The 21,385-nt window shown below is 52.3% G+C and overlaps 1 protein-coding gene across 5 annotated transcripts in view; it reads left to right on the forward strand.

Moving 5' to 3' along the window:
• Positions 1-21,385, forward strand: part of pik3cb (phosphatidylinositol-4,5-bisphosphate 3-kinase, catalytic subunit beta) — a 42,246-nt gene that overhangs the window by 9,702 nt on the left and 11,159 nt on the right. For all 5 annotated transcript variants that reach the window (XM_084673975.1, XM_084673974.1, XM_084673977.1 and 2 more), the window contains exons 3-7: positions 10,983-11,175; positions 14,843-15,071; positions 16,446-16,723; positions 18,678-18,875; positions 19,898-20,065. In XM_084673975.1, coding sequence (XP_084530101.1) covers positions 11,017-11,175; positions 14,843-15,071; positions 16,446-16,723; positions 18,678-18,875; positions 19,898-20,065 — 1,032 coding nt within the window. In that variant the 5' untranslated portion in view covers positions 10,983-11,016. The remainder of the gene's footprint in view (positions 1-10,982; positions 11,176-14,842; positions 15,072-16,445; positions 16,724-18,677; positions 18,876-19,897; positions 20,066-21,385) is intronic.

Here is a 21,385-nt window from a genome sequence, read left to right on the forward strand (position 1 = left end):
TGGCTTAGACCCAGTCTGGCCTGGCTTAGACCCAGTCTGGCTAACAACACTGGACTTTAACAACCTTACTACCCTCAGTTTATAGGCTGGTCTTTGATTCGTTTATAGCAGGAGAGAGAGAGAGAAAGTGTGTGTGTGTGTGCGTGTACACAATGTTCATAGGGGTGCTTGTTGTGCCCACAGACAGGATGTTCCACGCACACTCTGTTTCACGAAATGTAAATGTGTGAAATGTACTGTACCTTAGTGACATGTACTGTACCTTAGTGAAATGTACTGTACCTTAGTGAAATGTACTGTACCTTAGTGAAATGTACTGTACCTTAGTGAAACGTACTGTACCTTAGGTAGGGTTTGTATCTACACTGTGTGTGTCTCCGGTGTGTCTGTAAGCAGGTGCAAATGGATAGGAGTCTTGGCAGCTGTTCACTCCACCCCCCCCTCCCACACACACATACACATTCCAGCTGCAACCAGGTACCTGGGCCTGAAATCTGTCACTTTGTAGCATAGCAGCCTTCTAGCCTTTTGTCACTCAATACCATCTGCCAATAAAGCTCGAGCCAGCTAGCCCCCCCCCCCCCCCAATCGGCCCCAACTGTCATTTGGATTAATGTGGAGAACCAGCCTGATCCAGTTATCTTCACTCTGTCACTCGGCCCTGTCTCTTTGATCAGGAGGCTCGTTCCAACTCATCCGGCATCACCGCCGAGCGCACAATCTTGATGACGTTCCAAGCGGCTCGCCGAGTACCTTCCCTTTCCAGCCGAGCGTAAAAACCAATGTGCAACGGTGCCGCCAGTGCCGCTCGTTCCCAGAACGGCGTCTCAGCAACGCAGCAGCTGAACGTAGATTTGCTGAAACATGGGGGGGGGGGGGGGGTGGTGGAGAGTTAGGGTTTTTGTTTTTGTACTTTTTATTTTTTTATGGAAAACGTTGGCAAATTGGCGTGCCAGCCAACCTTCTTACGCACACAATCCTAGGAAACCCTGCCCGAATGGCCTATTCTTATTACTTTGTGTAATGCTCTCTGGAAGACAGCCTCCACATTGTAGTGGATGGAAGGCTAGCCTGCACTGTATGGACGAGCAGTCTTCAGTTGACTATATATAGTCCTAGTGTAGAGATGGCTGTCTGACACATTCAATTGAATAATAGTGAGGCTACACATTCAGCTATGTCACCAATGAAGGAACATTGTGGTTAAACTATATATAGTGTGCCAATATTGCTGGTATTATTCAATGATTTTCTTTGAGTTCTTTCATGCAAAATTATTTTTGACCACTTCCTGTGAGATGGTGCACTTGGTTCACTGAATGATGAGGGAGGGAGGGAGGGAGGGAGGGAGGGAGGGAGGGAGGGAGGGAGGGAGGGAGGGAGGGAGGGAGGGACCGCCCGCCATGGATGAGTATCACTTACTAGAACACAGTATCCCTGGCAATCAATGCTCCTGGGCATTATGAGGCCTTAGTGTGAGAAGAAGACTGGAGCCAAACCATCTCCCCATTACTGGAGCAGTGAGTTTCTCGTGTGTGTGTGTGTGTGTGAGAGTGAGTGCACGTTCCTTTGAGTTGACAATGCGTGTGCGCACTGTACACGTGTTTGTGAGTGTGTCTCGTTGCGCCACACGCGCGGCAGCTCAATGTTATTTATATCCCGTGGTTCCGGTTGCTGTCCGCTGCGCTCGGTCCACCGTCCTCCTCTGCTCCTCTCCTCCTCGGCTCCTCTCCTCCTCTGCTCGTATCCTCCTCTCCTCCTCTCTCGGTAGTCGTGAGGGGGACTGATATGTGAGGATGGGTAACTGGTGCAGTGTGCCTCAGCGCAGGTGGTGACCAGAGGAAGATGCGCGGAAGAATCGGGAGAGGATAGAAGGGAAGTTGAGTTTAACAAGGGGTTAATATGTCCAACATCACAATGTCAGGAGCAGCGTGACTGAACACTGAGGTACACACACACACTTCTCTCTTGGCTGAGAAACTGATTCTCTGTGGGCTAATATAGCCACCAATGACTTCCTTCCTTCGTATATAGAACTTGACCAGAGGTTGAGGTGCTCGCTGAGTGAAAACTTACATTTCCAAGCAGAAAATTAATCTGTACATCTCATTCGGGAAACGTCGTCGGCGTTGGGGAAAACCTGCGAGGGTTTGGGAATGGACTGTGTTGGGTAAAAGGTTGTGACAGAGTGGCGAGAACAAGCCTCTTGACATCCGATCGTTAAGGAACAACCGCCTGAGGCCCTCTCTGACATCAGAAGACTCGCCGCCTATTGTCGTCGCCTCTCACCCCCCGTCACAGTTTCCACGTTTACTCAGCACAACCAACTTCCTCAATGTACTGAGTTCTTTTCGCAAAGAGTGCGCGTGTGTGTGACTGAACAAAGACGTCTCCTTGGCGTGAGAGAGATGCTGTTGCGGCAGCAGGACAGGACCAGACCCAGCAGCCCGTGGCTGTACTCTGACAGAGCTGTGAGCACCATCACTAGGGAGAAAGGGATGGGCCGTTCTACTCCAGACATCCAGTAGCTTATCGCCGATTTGGGAAAGAGGCGGAGGAATCGATGGGGGTGGGGGTAGAGAAGAGTAGGCCGTGGAAATGATACCCTTTGTTTGTTTTGACACTTTATCTTTTCTTTAATTCATGGGATCTGATTAGACTTGACTGCTTTGCATTTGTGGTTTTTCCTTAGAAAGTGTGTGTGTGTGTGTGTGTGTGTGTAGGGGGAGGTGGCTTTGAATAATGATGAGGAAAAGATAAGAAAATGTGAGCTTCTGTAGAACCAGTCGTTCTTCTGGTAATATCCTAAACAATTAATACTAAAGGGAGTTCACAGCAACTTTGTTGAACCACTCTACCACTTGTTCCCTCATCAGCAGTGTGCAGTGTGTGTGTGTGTGTGTGTCTTGGAAAAGTCTGAAAAGTTGAAAGTCTTGGAAAGGTCCATGTCCACCAACTAGACCACAGACGTGTGTGTGTGTGTGTGTGTGTTTGAGCGCATGTGACCTAAACTTGTTTAACCTCTGTGCCCCCCTTGGCAGCTCCCTCTGCCAAGCTGTTGTCTCTGAGCAGGAGGGCGGGGGGGGGGGGGGGGGGGGTTAGGGGCAGGGAGGGCAACTGGGATGATGGGGGGGGCGGGGGGGGGGGGGGGGCGTACGGGTGATACAAGGGTAGTGTTTGTGCTGGGCACGGGACTGTCCTCACTGACACCAGCGACAAGACACACACACAGAGCCACCGAGCTGGGCTGGGACAGAAGTCTATTGTGGAGGCCCAGCCCAGCAGCACACTCATGCATTGTAGCGCCTCTCTCTCTCTCTCTCTCTCTCTCTCTCTCTCTCTCTCTCTCTCTCTCTCTCTCTCTCTCTCTCTCTCTCTCTCTCTCTCTCTCTCTCTCTCTCTCTCTCTCTCTCTCTCTCTCTCTCTCTCTCTCTCTCTCTCTCTCTCTCTCTCTCTCTCTCTCTCTCTCTCTCTCTCTCTCTCTCTCTCTCTCTCTCTCTCTCTCTCTCTCTCTCTCTCTCTCTCTCTCTCTCTCTCTCTCTCTCTCTCTCTCTCTCTCTCTCTCTCTCTCTCTCTCTCTCTCTCTCTCTCTCTCTCTCTCTCTCTCTCTCTCTCTCTCTCTCTCTCTCTCTCTCTCTCTCTCATACTCAGTTTCATCCTGCCTTCCATCCCTTTCTCTCTCCTTTTTACTCGTGTTTTTGCCGTTTTCTTTGAAACTGTTTGTAGGATTCTCGAGAAGATCCATTCCTGCTCTGCTTCTCCTCCTTCACCCCCCCCCCCTCCTCCTCCTCTTACAGGGGAGGTGTGAAAAGTGGGACTGACTATGTCATGGAGACTTCCTTGCTAAATTGGTGTGTGTGTTTGTGCAGGTGTGTCGCCATGTATGTGTGTGTGCATTTCTTTTATGACTGTGAAATGAATCAGATCCCATGGAACATCAGATCGGCACATCTGACTCACCCGCTGTCAATCTCTCTCACACACACACACACACACACACACAACCCCCCCGACAAGTACACACAAAATCCTACACACACTCATAATAGGACTTCAATAGAACATGAACTCAATCCCCCCATTTTACATGGACATAATATGGTGACATCTTATTAAAGGCACAGACACATTTGATGTTGGATTTAATACTTTCTCTCCATCTGTCTCTCTCTCGTATTTGCAGCTGTAGCCACATTCTTCTCCATATTTGTTTGTTTCAACTGATCCACTTCTGAATCACACCACACTGAAAGATTCACAGAGTGCATTAGCACGCACAGCAGAGGTATTTGTAACCGAAGACGCCCCTCCGTCAAACATCACCGTGTACTCAACTCTCTCTCTCTCTCTCTCACACACTTTCTCCACTTATCTCATTCCCTATCTTGCCATTCTCCCCTGCTGGATCCAGCTTTACGTCACTGTTTCCCTTTTAACGGCCCTCTTACTTCTTGTCAGTCACGCTCCGAGCGAAAGAGAGTGCTCCTTCCTGCTTATCTCTCTCTCCCTCTCTCCCACCTATCTCATCCGTGTCCTCGAGGACCCAGGATGGGGAGTCTCTCTCTCTCTCTCTGTCTCCCTGTCTCTGTCTCTCTTTGTCTCTGCGTCTCTCTCTCTGTCTCCCTGTCTCTGTGGTTCTCTCTCTCCCTCCCTCTTTCCCTGCTCACAGGACCTGCTTCTCCATTCCTGATCTCTAAAATGTCACAATTTTCAACAGTTTCATTTCTCAACACAATGTTGACGCAGTCCAGACGCAGACACGTGGGCCGTTCAGAAATACGACGTACCGGAGAACGACTCGCTCATACACTCAGTGGCGCGTTGTGCTGCGACGTCGGTGTGACTGTGTGTCTCTGGGCTGCGGACAGAGAGAACTCCCAGATATCACACTGCTCCTTTCCCACAGTCGCTCCTTCTGTTGTTTCATCCTTCCTGTCCAAACACCCATCCGTGTCTGTCCTGTACGCAGCCCTCTGTCCTGTACACAGCCCTCTGTCCTGTACACAGCCCTCTGTCCTGTACACAGCCCTCTGTCCTGTACACGGCCCTCTGTCCTGTACACGGCCCTCTGTCCTGTACACAGCCCTCTGTCCTGTACACAGCGCTGTCCTGTACGGCCCTCTGTCCTGTACACAGCCCTCTGTCCTGTACACGGCCCTCTGTCCTGTACGGCCCTCTGTCCTGTACACAGCCCTCTGTCCTGTACACAGCGCTGTCCTGTACAGCTCTGTCCTGTACACAGCCCTCTGTCCTGTACACAGCGCTGTCCTGTACGGCCCTCTGTCCTGTACACAGCCCTCTGTCCTGTACACAGCCCTCTGTCCTGTACACGGCCCTCTGTCCTGTACACGGCCCTCTGTCCTGTACACAGCGCTGTCCTGTACGGCCCTCTGTCCTGTACACAGCCCTCTGTCCTGTACACAGCACTGTCCTGTACGGCCCTCTGTCCTGTACACAGCCCTCTGTCCTGTACACAGCGCTGTCCTGTACGGCCCTCTGTCCTGTACACAGCCCTCTGTCCTGTACACAGCCCTCTGTCCTGTACACAGCCCTCTGTCCTGTACGGCCCTCTGTCCTGTACACAGCCCTCTGTCCTGTACACAGCCCTCTGTCCTGTACACAGCCCTCTGTCCTGTACGGCCCTCTGTCCTGTACACAGCCCTCTGTCCTGTACACGGCCCTCTGTCCTGTACACGGCCCTCTGTCCTGTACACGGCCCTCTGTCCTGTACACGGCCCTCTGTCCTGTACACGGCCCTCTGTCCTGTACACGGCCCTCTGTCCTGTACACGGCCCTCTGTCCTGTACACAGCCCTCTGTCCTGTACGGCCCTCTGTCCTGTACACAGCCCTCTGTCCTGTACACGGCCCTCTGTCCTGTACACGGCCCTCTGTCCTGTACGGCCCTCTGTCCTGTACACAGCCCTCTGTCCTGTACGGCCCTCTGTCCTGTACACGGCCCTCTGTCCTGTACACGGCCCTCTGTCCTGTACACAGCCCTCTGTCCTGTACACAGCCCTCTGTCCTGTACACAGCCCTCTGTCCTGTGCGGCCCTCTCATGCCTTCCCACCACGTCATTTTATACCCCACCATGTACACTTGCCTCACACATGTCCTTCAGTGTCAAGGTAGAAATGACCTTATCACTTGATGTCAAATAGATTGATTTCAAGTAAGAGTACTCGCTATCGCAATGTAAGGAATCCGATTATTCTCACCATCAGCATGTACAGTCTGCAGACAGCCGTTCTTACCAGTAAGAAGTGTAGGGATTGACAGAACTTGCTGGTTCATTTGAATGAGTTTGTTCTGTTGTCTGTCAACAGTTCATGACACTCCTTTTAGACAGTTATGTATTTTTTTTGACCAAATGAAATGAAATGAAAAATGAAACCAAATGAAATCCCTTACAGGCCAATGGATGCCTCTCCCGCTCACTCTCATGACTTTGTTGTCACATTTCATTCATGTTTCGTTTTTTAAGGGGGGATTCAAGACAAGGATCGTCTAGTCGTGTATTTGAATGGTGTTCAAGACCAGACCTTTAGCGTGCACCTTCCTCCTCATGGTCTCAGAGGAGTGCCGCAGTAGCAGGGTCCTCAGGCGGGCCGGGCCTCCGCCACGGGGAAAGAACATGGATGTCACAATAACGTGTTTGTGACTTCAGAGCGGGTGTTATATTTTGATGATGCCCTATCTAGTGGATAGACAGTACTTTATGAGCCAGGAATCTGAATGGTCTGGAGGGAGGGGGGTTGGGGGGGGGGTGGGGGGTTGTTTTATGAGGTCACAGTAAAGGCTGAAGATGTCTGACTGAGGTGTCAAAATAGGATCCTTATGTCAGAATCAGTGCTCCCTTTATTATGTCACAGTTGGGTGTTGAGATACATACTGTTTGTAGTGTCACTATAGCACTATAAACTGTACCCCTATATATAGTGTCCTGGATGCAGGATGCACTCATTCAGATTTATAAATCAGTGAGACCTTCATTGGCATCACAGTACCCATTTTGCGGACCCTTTTTTTCAAAGCAAGGTACAAGTGGTGCATGAAGGAAGGCCAGCAGTGCAAAGTCCCACCAAGGCAGCGGGCAGGAGGAAGTTCCCGTCTGTGATGTCACCATAGCTGCATTATGAGGTCACATTACGTGTGTGTGTGTGTGCTTCCATCCCTCCATGTAATATCATAAGTGGGGCTAAGAGGATTGGCTCTGGCTGCTTGTAACTCAGCCTGTGCGGCTTACGGCTCTTTGACTTACAGTAGGGAGGAGGGGGGGGGGGGGAGGGGTGGTGTTGATAAGGTCAAAGAAATGGGAGGGAAAGGAGAGGATGTTGGGAGACTTGAGACGTTAGGTGGGGAGAGGGGGTGGAGTTGAAGTTTGAGACCTTCACTAGAGAAGCGAGGAGGGAGAGGCAGAGAACGAGGCAAGAGAGAGGGAGAAAGGGAGGCAGTGCAGATGAGGTCATCCAATTGCTTGCGCTGGATTTATGCCACTCCCCCCCCCCCCCAAGTCTTTTGACGTTGACCTGCGCTCGGGCGCAATGCAAGCAGTCGCCTGTGCTCATGTGGTCTCTGATACAGCACTACGCTGGATACAGGGCTCAGTGTTTCACTAGGGTGCTTGCGGTGAAGGTACCACACCTTTAGAATGAATGAAAACACTACTGTTCATTGTGTAATGCAGTTCCATCCTCTCGATTGCATCACTTCCTGTTTCAAGATCAGTCTCCCCTGTGTGTATTCTGCCGTGGAAGGCTTTCAGAATCAAGGAGGATGTGACGGATCCTCTCTCACACACACACACACACACTTACTAGCACTTCACACACACCTGTCAAGTCACAACAGAGACGGTGAGTCAGAGTTTTCAAGATCTCTGCTGTCGAGTCCGTGTTTACCCTGCAATCTACTCTGCTGTTCCAAACATCCCCCACCTACCACTTGCACACACACACACACACACACACGTCATCTGACCAACACAGACACAAACACTACTTAGCTCTCTGTGAAGTAGAAACACACCCTTGTGGATGCCACCTGCCAGCTCAAAGGCCTTTCTGCCTCTCACTCACTCACTCACTCTGCATATGGTACCACACATGGACGCCCCTGTGGAGATCAATCATGGATCAATGTGGGCCACACTCACACTCACGCACACAATTCCCTGAAAGTAGAACCATACACTCAGCTAGCCGAAAGAGCTGACTCATGTTTCTGGTTGGATGTTGAGTGTGTGCGTGTGAACTCTTTCACACTTCTACTGTATTTATAGCAGAATGTGAAGGCGCGAGGGGGAGGGGGAGAGGGAGGATAGGGGAAGGGTGGGTGGGTGGGTGTAAACGGGGTGGGTGAGGGTTGAATCCCTTTTTTAATGTTATTTTTAGAGGGAAAAACTGTCATAGGGTCCTTAGTCACAAAGTATAACCTCACACAAACACACACACACACGCGTCCCATTGTACAGAAAAGTAAGGGGCTTCACTGTGTGTGTGTGTGTGTGTGTGTGTGTGTGAGAGAGGGGCCTGTCAGAAGGTCTGTCGCTTGGGGGAAGCAAAATGCATTTGGGCACAAAAGCTTCGGAGATGTCTCCCGGCTTGCTGAAAATCACAGTTACCATGGAAACAGTCTCCTCTTCCCCAATTCACTGGCCATAACTGTCACATTCATAAAAAAAAAAGAAATAAATCAAAGTATAATCATTGTCAGGGGAATGGGTGTTCAAATGTATCTACAAAGTATTGATGTTGGGTGTGTGTGAGTTTGGGAACTCATTTGGATGTGCCAGACTCCTGAGAACCTTGGGATGGTCCTCCAGCTGAAGGGACAAGTCCCTCTCCCCCTCTGCAATTTACACTCAGCACTACACTGGTACCCAAACTGCCGTGTTTACTTAGGAGGACAACAGTTCCTGGGGCCCAGTGCAGTTCCCCAGTATGTTCCCCAAGGTAAGCACGTTTTGGATTAGAAGCAGAGGATTCATTGTGTTGGTCCTGAAATGTAAAAATAATTTGTCCGATTTTTTTTTTTAGGTCAATTATATTTTGATGGTGGCCAGCAGGAAGTGTAGTCGTAGTCTACATGCAGACATGATGACCTCATCAGATCTCTCCCTTTTGTCGGATCTTCCTGTTAAACCCAGCATGGCTATGTACTTACACTCACTGTATGTAACACTGTGTCCTGTTACCTGGGGGTTACTGGATGTGACGTGGGATTAAATGTTTCACTGGATCTCCTTTCCAGAAGTTTCCCAGTGAAAGAGCACACTGTCGGCCTGCGTATCTAGACACACCCTCCCGTCGCTGGCCGTGTCTCTTGGAGAGCATCCGAGAGGTCCCCGCTGACGCGGTCCCACCTGCACCCTCCCCTTTAGCCTTCGCTTGTCCTCTGTCCTCCCACCAGCCCCTCCCCCTCCCCCGGCTGTGAAACCTGACCCAGCAGCAGCCCTCTGGCTCCCTGCCCCTGTGCCCCCCCTCACCCTGCTCACCTGGGTGAAGGTCTGCGCAACTCCGGGCGAGTCACTCTGCGACAAAAACAAAACATTGCTTTGTCTTAGCAGGGAGAAGACTAGACACTGTGCGTGCGTGCGTGCGTGTGTGTGTACTGCCGATCATTGTCTTGAGATGGGCAGGGCCTCCGCCCTGTCAGGCTGACACTCCGGGGCTCACGTTTCCTTTCATGTGGGCTCTGTGGCTCGGCCCACAATGGCTGCACAGGCCGGGCTTCGTCAGCACGTCTGACAGGGGGCTCATCCGGGACAATCCATCTGTCACACCCTGTCTGCTTCTTAGCTGTGTGTGTGTGTGTGTGTGTTTACTGGGGTGTGAATGCACCCATTGGAAGACACTCGAGAGCCTATGTGACCATGCCTGAGTCCAAAGTGTGTGTGTGTGTGTGTATGAGGGCCTCCCTCAGGGCCTCCCTGTCCCTTTAAGAGGGCGTCGTCCATAGGAATCGCCCGCCTTCGAGTCGTTCTCATTTGCATCGTTGATGATGTTCTGTAGCCGAGATGGTGGCCCCTTATGGCCGCAGCACTGCCACGATCCAGGCCCATTAAAAGTCGAATCTACAGTTACCTCAGCCATTTAACATAGACGCAGGTTGAGTTGGTTTGGATGTCGAAAGGCCTGGTAATATTCAGCCAAAATGGAGTGTGACTTGTGGTGCGGTGGGCACTTAACACACATGCTCTCCAGGAGAGGGGAGTTCCCGAGGAGTTTATTAGGCGTTGTGGTGAGATGGAGGCCAGCATGGAAACCAGCCTGTGGTCATTTCAGCAAAGCAGCTGGAGCACTTTAGCACTTTGCTCTGAAGCTTACTGGCAATGTGTGTGTGTGTGTGCGCATGCTTGTGTGTGTGTTTGTGTACATCATTTGCATGCAGCCATATACAGTATGTGTACGTAACTGACTAATGAGGGTCACTGTAGTGCTGGGGGAGTGGTGTGTGTGGAATTGATTTCATGGGGATCAACAGTCCCGGAATCACTACCTTTACTAGGCACATCTTACCAACCGGACGTTTTGCTTTCAGATCTATATTGACACACCGGAGGGATTTCGAATCGTGGTCTAAATTGACCTCCTCACCAGGTGTGGTTTGATATTTGTCTTGACAACGACCGGGGGTGGGGGGGTGGGGGGGGCATGGGGTTAGCAGGTTGTCACTGGTGAGGGAAGAGTGGGATGGAGGGGAGAGGCTGACCTTTTGTTCTGCTGTTTGCTTAGTGGGCATTCCTGTGAGAGCTGGCGTCCACCCAGGAACAGCCGCCGGCAGCCTCACATGGGGAGCTCCCTCTGTAGGGGAAGACGGGGTACTGCACCCCCCTAAGGCCTTACCAAGAGGACCTTACCAGGGGGAACCTATCACTCTCTTCCATCGCTCTGGGTTGAACTACGGCAACGACAGTGGTTAAACTACAACTATGGCTGCATATTCACTGTGTCCCCCCCCCCCTGTCTGTCCCCTCCCCAGCTCCTTATGGTCAGGCTGGCTGGTTCTTCCTGCCATGCCTCCCGCCATGACCGACCTCCTGGACATGTGGGCGGCCCACTCCCAGCTGGCGTCGTCCGGAGAGGACCTGGTCACTGTCGACTTCCTGCTGCCCACCGGCATCTACATCCAGATGGGCGTGCCACGCGAGGCCACCATCCAACACATCAAACTGGTACGGAGAGTCAAATCCCATTTATTTGTGTAGCCCTTTTTACACGCAAGCATTGAGTGTGTGTGTGCGCGTGTGTGCATGTCTGTGGGTGGGGGGTGCTGGTCATGAATGTTTTTTGTGACCATGTGTCACGCTGCGAAATGTGGAGCCGGATGTCTGGTTGAACACTTTCTTTTTTTTTTTTTTTTGCTACTTTCATATCAGAGATGGCAATCTCAGTGGCCTTTGGCGCGTGGCTTTCACTCCAAGTCTAAAAATGAGAATGAATGAATAAAAACTCCTCGTTCTCCGCAACGAGCAGACTGCCGGCTCCGGGCGCCGTCTGAGAGCCCCACACCCGCGCGGCGGCTGCTGCTCCCAGGGCAGCCTGTTCTAGGCTGGGGAGGCTGCTCCTCCAAGCCCTCGCCGACACCCAAAGAGCTGCTGACGTCACGCTCGGTCGCCCTGGGGTGGGGTGGTGAACGTTTGCAGCAGCGTGGCGTCGCTCCGTGGTGATTGGCGGCTTCGGCGTGGCAATGCTCCGTGGTGATTGGCCCGGAGCTTTGGGGAGGTGTCCCCGGCCGTGTCTTGTTAGTGTTCTGGACAGGCAGGCTGCGCTCTCTGGGGAGTTCACCTGCTCTGCCGAGGGACACACCTTCCATCTTCCCTCTCCTTTTGTTTTTCTTGCTTTGGTTTTCCCCTGCAGACTCCAATTCTGCCCGACACACACACACACCGTTTTTCTCAGACTGCCTTTGTGGTCCGGTGCCTGCCGTCGTCTTGACCCCTCTTTCCGGCCCTCTGGGTGTGAAAGTCTTCCCTAAGAGGCCTTCTCCCAGAGAGCAGTTGGCCGGCAGATTCAGCGTTCTGGCACGTATCGAGGGGAGCTCTCGGATTCACAGAAGTGTTTGTCTCTCCGTCTGCGAGCCGGGAGCAGAGAAGCACACTGAGCCACTGACTTAGAACCGGAGGCTGTCGCACATTGTGCACATTTTTTCTTTTCTTTTTTCCTCTTCTTTCTTTTCCTTAAGTGTGCTTCGGCAGGTCCCCAGGGCCGGGGAGCGGAGGGGTAGAGGCAGGTGTTGTGAAAGACGGTGGGGTGCCAAATTGATGGGAGAATGACGTCAAAGGAGGAGGATGGGGGGGGGGCAGAAAGAGGGGGAGATATGGGAGAAGATAGGGTGGGGGGGAGATTTGGGCCAAATGATTTGAAGTGGAGGGTAAGAGAAGGAGCAGAACGGCCAATATGGCCCCCACAAGACACACTGCCTCACTTTCTGCCACTGCCCCTTCTGACGTGTGAGGATGTCTTGATGTTGGGTTATGTTGCTGTAGATCATGGGATGGATGGGACAAGGAAGACGCCTCCAGCTCCCACACACACACACACACACACACACATACAAATAGAAGACATCCCTGAAAGAACTGGTCTCACACCTTTCACTAAGAGGAAATTCAGTCTGACTTTCATTAGTAGTGGAGGGCATGTTGGGACCTGAACTCTGCTGCGATACGATTCTAGAGAAAGACTCTTCCAGAGTCAGGCACGAAACTGTGGGACAAAACACAGAGAAAACGGTTGGTTTATGATGTCATTCGATTGGAGAATGGGGAAACCGTTAATTCAAGGTAATCCTTGGGAATGGTTTGCCCTGGGCAAATAGTAAAGCAGTGTTATATGATCCGTGTCTTTCTCTTTTGAAAAGGACCGGTTGTGTTGATCTAGTCTGTACATCGGTTATGACAGACTTCCTAGTAAAGTGGAAGAGAAAAGTCGTCTCAAGGGTTCCACGATTCCAAGAAGAGAAATGCAAAATCCAGCATTCCCTGGAGGTGTTTTGCCTCGGTGAATCTCACACTGTGCCCTTGTCCTAACGGCCTTGGGAACTACTCTGGAACCGTGGAGAAAATGTATACATCATTATAATGCCAATCACCAGAGTAGAATGATTCAAGCCCTGTTTGGATGTCATTGAGTACAAGACAGAGGAATGCAAGGATGTGGATGCAGGATCAGAAGGTAGGGCCAGGCCATCATCTGGAGAGTTGCTGGGAGAACGTCCACATGCTTTCTTGGCGCAATCCTCTCAGGTCATTCCTAGTGCCCTCACTGGTTTTGACTTTGCCTCATCCCATGAAAAACGCATCAAAGTAAACTAAGCAATCCTCTCATGGTGTGACCAGTGCTTAGTTACACCCCGAGATGTTTGTTTCGTTACTTTGAGATGTTTTTTGATGTGTGTCTAGATGTTCCGTGCTGTACATCACGTTGCCTCTCCGAGGGCTTTCAGGTTTTGTCGCGGGTCCTCGTTGTCGCCAGGTTATTGTCCCATGTGACCAAGCCAGAAGTTGTGTAAAAGTAGAGTTGCGCTGGTTCCAATGAATCCAGTGACGCCACCCATAGGGATGACCACTCACCAGAAACGAATAATAAGTCTCTTCACCACTTACCCTGACCCCCTCTCCCCGCATACCTTACTTTGAGATCCCTGGGAGGTATGCATGAGGAAGATATTCAGTAAAAGGGCAAGAGCCTGTGGTGAATGAGCTGAATCAGCTAGCAAGTTTGTTGCCATAGTGTCCGATTCACCCTCATTTCAGTGATTTAGGATCCTGGGAAGCCCCTGCGGAGCGTTCTCCCTGCTCCGCGCACACCTGACTGTTCTGGATGGTTCTCTTCTCGACACCGTCTCTTCATCCTCCTCTTGCCTCACACGCAGAGAAACACACACAGCACACGGTGACAAACACCTTCCCGCCTCGCCCCGGTCATCGAGGCATGAGTCAGGCCAGCCAGGGGTTGGTGGTAGCATGATTCATGTGCCGATTAGCTTGTGGATCTGTCATCATGTCTCGACCTGGAAGGCATGCTGTTACATCACCGGCCCTTGTTGTTGACTCTGTATTCACCCTCCAATTGGTCACTTGCCACGTCATTACAGTCCCCTCTCGCACTGTGGCCCACAAGTCCCAGTCTGACCTACTTTCAAACCATGCCCCAGTTGGAACTGTAGTCCACTCTCACCCCATTGCCCACACGTCCCAGTAGCCACGGCAGTGCCGAGTGGTGTGTGTGTGACCGGGTTTCCAAACGAATCCCACTGGAGCATCTGCGAACGAAAGCAAGGCAAACGGCAGACGGGCGTCGATTCGCTGAGAACTTGGGCCGACGGTGATGTTTTAGGTGTGCGGATCAAGTGGAGTTGACTTTGTCCTTCTGTCTCTTATCTTGTTCCCTCACTGAGCCAAGACAAGCTGAGCCAAGCTGTGCTGGCCTGGCCTGCTTCACCCCGCACCACTATCCCACCCAGGCAACCAGCTGCTGTGTTGATTTAAGGGGCATTGTGAGAAGTGTTACGGGCCGGGAAGGGGGGGGGGTCATGTTGGGAAAGGTCGCGCAGACTCTTTCATGACGTCCGTTGTCCCGCGAGCTCCAGTTCGAAGGGTAGCTCGCGTCCTCTCTCTTTTCTCACCGTCTTTGTACGCTCCCCTCGCTCGCTCTCCCGTTCGCACGCACACACGCGCGCGCACACACACTCAACACCGTCTCTCTTCTTGTCGGCCCTTTTATGACGGGTTTAACAGCAAGCCGACGGGTGGCGTCAAAGCAGGACGTCTGCCCCCCCCCCCCCTCCCTCCTGACAGGACAATGAAACGTGTATTCCCTCCCCCTCCTCCCCCACAGCTCCTATGGAAGCAGGCCCAGACCTACCCCCTGTTCCCGTCGCTGGGGGAGATGGAGGGCCACATGTTCGAGTGCGTCAACCAGGCGGCGGTGCATGAGGAGCTGGAGGACGAGAGCCGGCGGCTGTGCGACGTGCGGCCCTTCCTGCCCGTGCTGCGGCTGGTGACGCGCAGCTGCGGCCGCGCCGAGCGCCTGCTGGACTCCAAGATCGGCGTGCTCATCGGCAAGGGTGAGGGGGCCCATCACACACACACACGTACGCCACTCATGCTCACCCACCTCCCCCCGGTCAATACCACGCCAACACAGACACACACGCTCTGTGTTCATCCCTGTACTCTTTCGGAGGGAAACGCATTGACCCTTGACCCTGGCTGGTCTGGCGAGAGGACTTCCTTTCCCTTTTGACACATGCACCCACACGCAATCTCAGCCACGCACGCTCGCGCTCCTTACCACTGTCACAACTACACGTGGGGCCCTCTAACCTGGGGCGCATCGGCAGACGTCTCCTGTCGTCAGTGAGTCATCTGCAGGGTCAGGTAAGAGCAGCATTAGGTTTGAAAAGGACTGAATCAAGCATTTGACGTCACTATGTTATGCATGAGGCCTGGGATGAGTGAAGGAGACACACACACACACACACACACAGAGACCATCACAATAGGAGGGCACCCCTGGGGGGATGATAAAGTGGTGAATACACACACACACACCCTTTGTCCTTTAGTCCCTGAGCATGTGGTGTGTAGGGCAGAGTTAGTGTGGGGGTCTGTGGAGGTCCTCCGGGCTGCTGTCCAAACAGAGCTCCTCCCCACTGACACCAGGCCGAGGCTCATCACAGCAGGCCAGCGCCACATCCAGACCCCCCCCACACACGCACACCACCACCACCACCACCACCGGCCCTCTCCCTCAGCTTTGGCCAGACAGGACCTTCACAGGCTTTCGTCAGCAAGCGCTGCTCATGGAGGGGGGGGGGGGGGGGGTCGCCGGGCGATGCCCCTGTTGGCGTCCTCGCCACACACACACACACAGACACACACACGTGCGCACACGGACATCCTCCCTCTCTGTTGCTAATGCAGTCCAGAGGCTGAGAGTCATATGAATGTTTAATGGTTTGAAATGTCAACATGCTGTTTGGATTAGCCAGACCACTAAGTGTCGGCGGCGCAAAGCCAACTCGCTCAATATCATCAGTCTGGGATTGAGTCCTGCCCTTACCCATAGCGTTGAACACTGTAGACTATAGATTAGCTTCAAGTCTAACAGTGTCTGTGGAGTGCTGGTTCTGCCTGAGTGGAGTGCGTATGGATGTAAACAGATTTGACTGGATGTTTGGCCCAGCAGGATCCCAAGGCCGTGGATCACCCAGGAAAGCTGTTTCCAGGTTCTATGTGTAAACAGGGGGGGATAAAAGGATTGTACAAACATGTCCTGAGAGGAAAAATGGAGTGCTCTAACGCCATACTAAAAAAGGAGTTCGAGCTCCCCCGACAGTGCCCTCGAAGGGTTAGGCACGTTTCTACTCGAGGCTACAGGTGCTACAGGGAGCGGCCCCGTGATGTCATGCTCTCTCCCCCCCCCCCCCCCCTCCCAGGCCTCCACGAGCTGGACGCCCTGCAGGACCAGGAGGTGAAGGACTTCCGCAGCAAGATGTTCCGCATCAGCGAGGAGAAGATGCAGCAGGTGCAGATGATGACCTGGAGCGAGTGGCTGCAGGCCTGCTTCTCACCCCAGCTGGAGCAGCACGGGGCCGGGGCCGGGGCCGGGGCCGGGGCCGGGGCCGGGGCTGGGGCTGGGGCCAACGGGCTCGGAGACAAGCAGCAAGCCGTCGACTCCGGCCTCAAAGTCACCATCCACTTTGACCAGTCCCAGGTAACTATGGGTGTTGTTCGACACACACACACACTCACATTAACACAAACAACTGCACGTACAGCAGCAGTGAAGCACGCTGAGACAAGCAGGTGACATTGTCAAACATGACTGCTTCAGTTCAGCCGCAGAGAGTCCGGGACGTGCGCGGCTCGCTACGTGTCCTGTGTTCTCTTCAGAGCAGCGCGTTTGCATGGACACGCGGTGCGTCTGCTGTGTGGAGCCGTGCCTCCAGCCAGGCCCTCACCCTGTTGGCATGCTGTCACTGGGAGGGGCTCCAGCCAGGCCCTCACCCTGTTGGCATGCTGTCACTGGGAGGGGGCTCATGTGACTGGCCTGTGCCACCGCCAGTCAGTGGGGCGCTAAGTAGGTCACCACCATCAGCACAGTTATGGCATTCTCACCAAACACACACACATACACGCATGGGTACGGATATAAAACGGACACACTAATACGCAGCGTGTACACACACACACACACGGTCACTATCTCCAGGGATTTGGTCGCCCCACTCACTTTTCCGTCTGTCCATCTCGTCTAGATCTGTTTACATCCGTCACACACCTGCGCGCGCACGCACACACACACACACACACACACCAATGAGGCCATCTGACGTCTCTCTGCTGAAGGGGTCATTGGCCGGAAGTGTATTCAAGACCACAGACACAATAAGCCCACACATGAAGCACAGGAAGCAAGGTTTTTAGGGCCGTTTTAGAGCCAGAGTTTCCTTCACCCAATTGTGTTAGTTGGGTAGGTTATTTTTAGTCATGAATCACATAATGGTTTCAGGGGTGCTGGCATTTGTATGGTGTAGAGCATGCTAAGTTTGTCCTAATACACTGTATCACCTTACACTGTCTGCAGTTGTGCAGAGATATCAACTGTACAGTTGTCTAAAGGTTCCTGTAAGCCGTGTGAAAAATTCTTCGAGCCTGTTTGCTCGTTTGTACGAGGCCCTAGCTGACAGGTGAACTCTGAGAGCATGCTGGGAGATGTAGGCCGAGCGGGGACGGCCCTCTGTGACATGAACTCTCTGGCCCCGGGGGGGGATGAGGGACGGGGAGGGAGGGCCGCTCCAGCTGAATGAGGCCTGAGCTACATGTCTGGGTGTCTCTCTGCACTAAGCCCTGTGGCTGCAGACAGACGCTTCACTGTAATCCCTCTTCTGAATCTACCGCTCGCTTGGCTTTAGCCATCTCTCTCTGTCTCTCTCCCTCTCCCTCTCCCTCTCTCTCCCTCCCTCTCCCTCTCCCTCTCTCTCCCTCTCTCTCTCTCCCTCTCTCTCTCCCTCTCTCTCCCTCTCTCTCCCTCTCCCTTTCCCTCTCCCTCTCCCTCTCCCTCTCTCTCCCTCTCTCTCCCTCTCTCTCTCTCTCTCTCCCTCTCTCTCTCCCTCTCTCTCTCCCTCTCTCTCCCTCTCTCTCCCTCTCTCTCCCTCTCTCTCTCTCCCTCTCTCTCTCCCTCTCTCTCTCTCTCCCTCTCTCTCTCCCTCTCTCTCTCCCTCTCTCTCTCTCTCCCTCTCTCTCTCCCTCTCTCTCTCCCTCTCTCTCTCTCCCCCTCTCTCTCTCTCCCTCTCTCTCTCTCTCCCTCTCTCTCTCCCTCTCTCTCTCCCTCTCTCTCTCCCTCTCTCTCTCCCTCTCTCTCTCTCCCTCTCTCTCTCTCCCTCCCTCTCTCTCTCTCTCTCTCTCTCTCCCTCTCTCTCCCTCTCTCTCTCCCTCTCTCTCTCCCTCTCTCTCTCCCCCTCCCTCTCTCTCTCTCTCTCCCCCTCCCTCTCTCCCTCTCACACACACACACACACACGCACACACACACTTCATCACCAGCTTTTTGACAACGACAAAAGAAATGCACTGAGGTTCAAATTGAGGCGGAAAAACCTCCCCCCCCAGGGTCCTCAATGTCTTCATCAAGGGGTACGCTCAAATGTCTCTTTGTCCCCCCCTACCAGGACACGGCCAGTCTGAAGGTGCCGTCGTCGACCACGCCCAAGGAGATGGTGGAGCAGGCCCTCAAGAAGTGGCTGACCACCCACGGGCCCGGCATGGACCCCCAGGAGCAGCTGGACACGGACGAGGGCCAGTTTGTCCTGAGGGTCAGTGGCAAGCTGGAGTTCCTGTGTGGAGACCATCCCCTGGTCCACTACAAGGTACACGGCTGTTCCACTGACGGGCAGTACGCTCTCATATCTGGCTGGAGCTCCGCTCGACACTGGGACCGAGGCAGTGTCGTGTGTGAAGCGAGACACAATACACAACTTTAGACTGTGAATGTGAGGCAGCGATATCTGTCCACTCAACACTGGGAATAGGGAGTCAGATGGCTGAGCGGTGAGGCAGTCGGGCTAGTAATCAGAAGGTTGCCGGATTGATTCCCCCGCCAAAATGACGTTGTGTCCTTAGGCAAGGCACTTTACCCTACTTGCCTCGGGGGGAATGTCCCTGTAAGTCGCTCTGGATAACAGCATTTGCTAAATGACTAAATGTAAATGTAAATAACGACCTGCAGTTGAGAATGTAGTGAAAGGAAGCCAAATCTTTTCCAGGAGTGTTGATCATGATATGGTTGCTTGTTTTGCTATTAGCTATACAGTCTACCAAGAACAATCTACATAGACAAGGCTTTCAGTGGAAATACAAACGCCCCCTTTTTCTAAATGGCTTTAACCTGTCCATCTTGAATGAAGTGAGTCTCACATAACCAAACTCTTCTCAACAGTCTTGGTCAGGGCGCCACAGCCCTGCTGTGGTTCATGTTTCAAGGTTATTCTGGACTGTGGTCAAGGTAGAGGATTATGTTTATCCCTAAACTGGAGTCAATGGACCGTACATGGTCAGCTGATGGCCCAGTATTTGCTCATTAATAATAGTGTGTGTGTGTGTGTGTGTGTGTCCATGTTCATCGAAGCAGACACTGAATATTGCAGCTTGTGAAGAGACAGGTTCTGGCTGTACCCTTTCCCAGAAGCCTGTTGCAGACACCATGTGTTTTCACAGTCTGGCAGCCGTCGACACACACACACACGCACACATGCACACACACACACGCACACACACCATGTTCGGCCCTCCAGCTGTTAACGTTCCTTCCTTGTTGTGTCTGTGTTTTATCTGTGCCTAATATTCCCCAAGCAGCCATGTGACTGTGTCGGTGTGCTCCCTGTGTCTGCAGTACATCCGCACGTGCGCCCAGACCAAGGAGTGCCCTCACCTCACCCTGGTGCACGTCAGCTCCGTCCAGGCCATGTTCGACAGGGAGCTGTCCGCCATAGGAGCCGTGGTCAACCGCAAGGGCTCCAACCCCCCCATACCCCTGCCCCCCAAGAAGAGGGGCGTCTCGGTCAGTCTGAAAGAGAGGCCCCATAGGATCTATCTCTGTGTGTGTGTGTGTGTGTGTGTGTGTGTACCAGTAGTGTTCCTGTCAGCTGTGATGTCACGCTTTTGAGGGGTTTCGAGTGGCTCTCCCTCCCCCCTCCTCTGATCAGACATCACTAGCCGCTCTCCACAGGTGGTCCATGACATCTCTCTTTGATGAGGCGTCGTGGAAAAGGTCAGTCAGGGGTTTTAATTGGCCCTCGGCTGGTTAGCGAGGTCTCCCCGGCGCGCGATTGTCCGGGACCATGGCAACAGCGTCCCATGGATGTGTGGATCAGCTGCACATAAGCCAGCATTCATTCATCAGTAGGTTAACTTTATCCCCACAGATCAAAACAAATGTGTGGATCGGCGAGTCAATTTCTATCTTTGACTCATCCTTGTGTTTTTACGTCATTGACAATTTAGGACAGGAAGCAAGCATACCAGAACATGTAGCTAGCTGACAGGAATTTGAGGCTAGCATACAGTATAATAACCATATTCTGATTGTTGGGGAGGGGGTTTCTATGAACGCAAACTTTAGAACAGTGAAAAAGACAACGAAAAAAAGGATTTACGGTCCCCCTACAACAAGGACGGGACGCCAGCATACAAGGACATGAGAGAAGTCAAGGACAGGGGCCCAAATCGGAGTTGTGGCCATAAGAAGAGAACGAGCAGAGCGGTAATGGGAACAGAAAGCGACGGCGGTCAGGCAGGGATGTCTTGCGGTCGGAGGAGAGACACGGTGATGAAAGGAGAAGTGAGAGGGCACCTCGCAATGAGAAACGTTTTCTTTCTCCTTTGAGTTTCAGTCGAGCTGTGCTCGAGGTTAGAGAAGTGACGAGGAGAGGAGAGGAGAGAGGACACTGTAGTGGTTGTAGTTGGGCTGCAGCAAGAAGCACACAAGCGCACAGCACAACATGTATGACCCACACATACCATATGAAACACACACACATGCTATTAAATACACACCTACTTTCAAACCCAGACAGAAAGATTTGAAATGCCTATACAGGCACATGCAAAAACAAACACGTGAAATCATCTATATATATATATATATATATATATATATATATATATATATATATATATATATATATATATATATATATATATATATATATATATATATATATATATATATATATATATATATATATATATATATATATATATATGCATGTTCTTTCAGTGGGATGTATGTATGCACCAGTTCACATGATCTGACGCACACACACAGTGAGTGAGCGAGTGAGCAGCAGGAAGTGTGCTGGTTAGTCATGTTGATGTTGCC

The sequence above is a fragment of the Hypomesus nipponensis genome, chromosome 15 (assembly GCF_054491055.1).
Source record: "Hypomesus nipponensis isolate SF chromosome 15, ASM5449105v1, whole genome shotgun sequence".
In the NCBI taxonomy this organism is placed as follows: Eukaryota; Metazoa; Chordata; class Actinopteri; order Osmeriformes; family Osmeridae; genus Hypomesus; species Hypomesus nipponensis.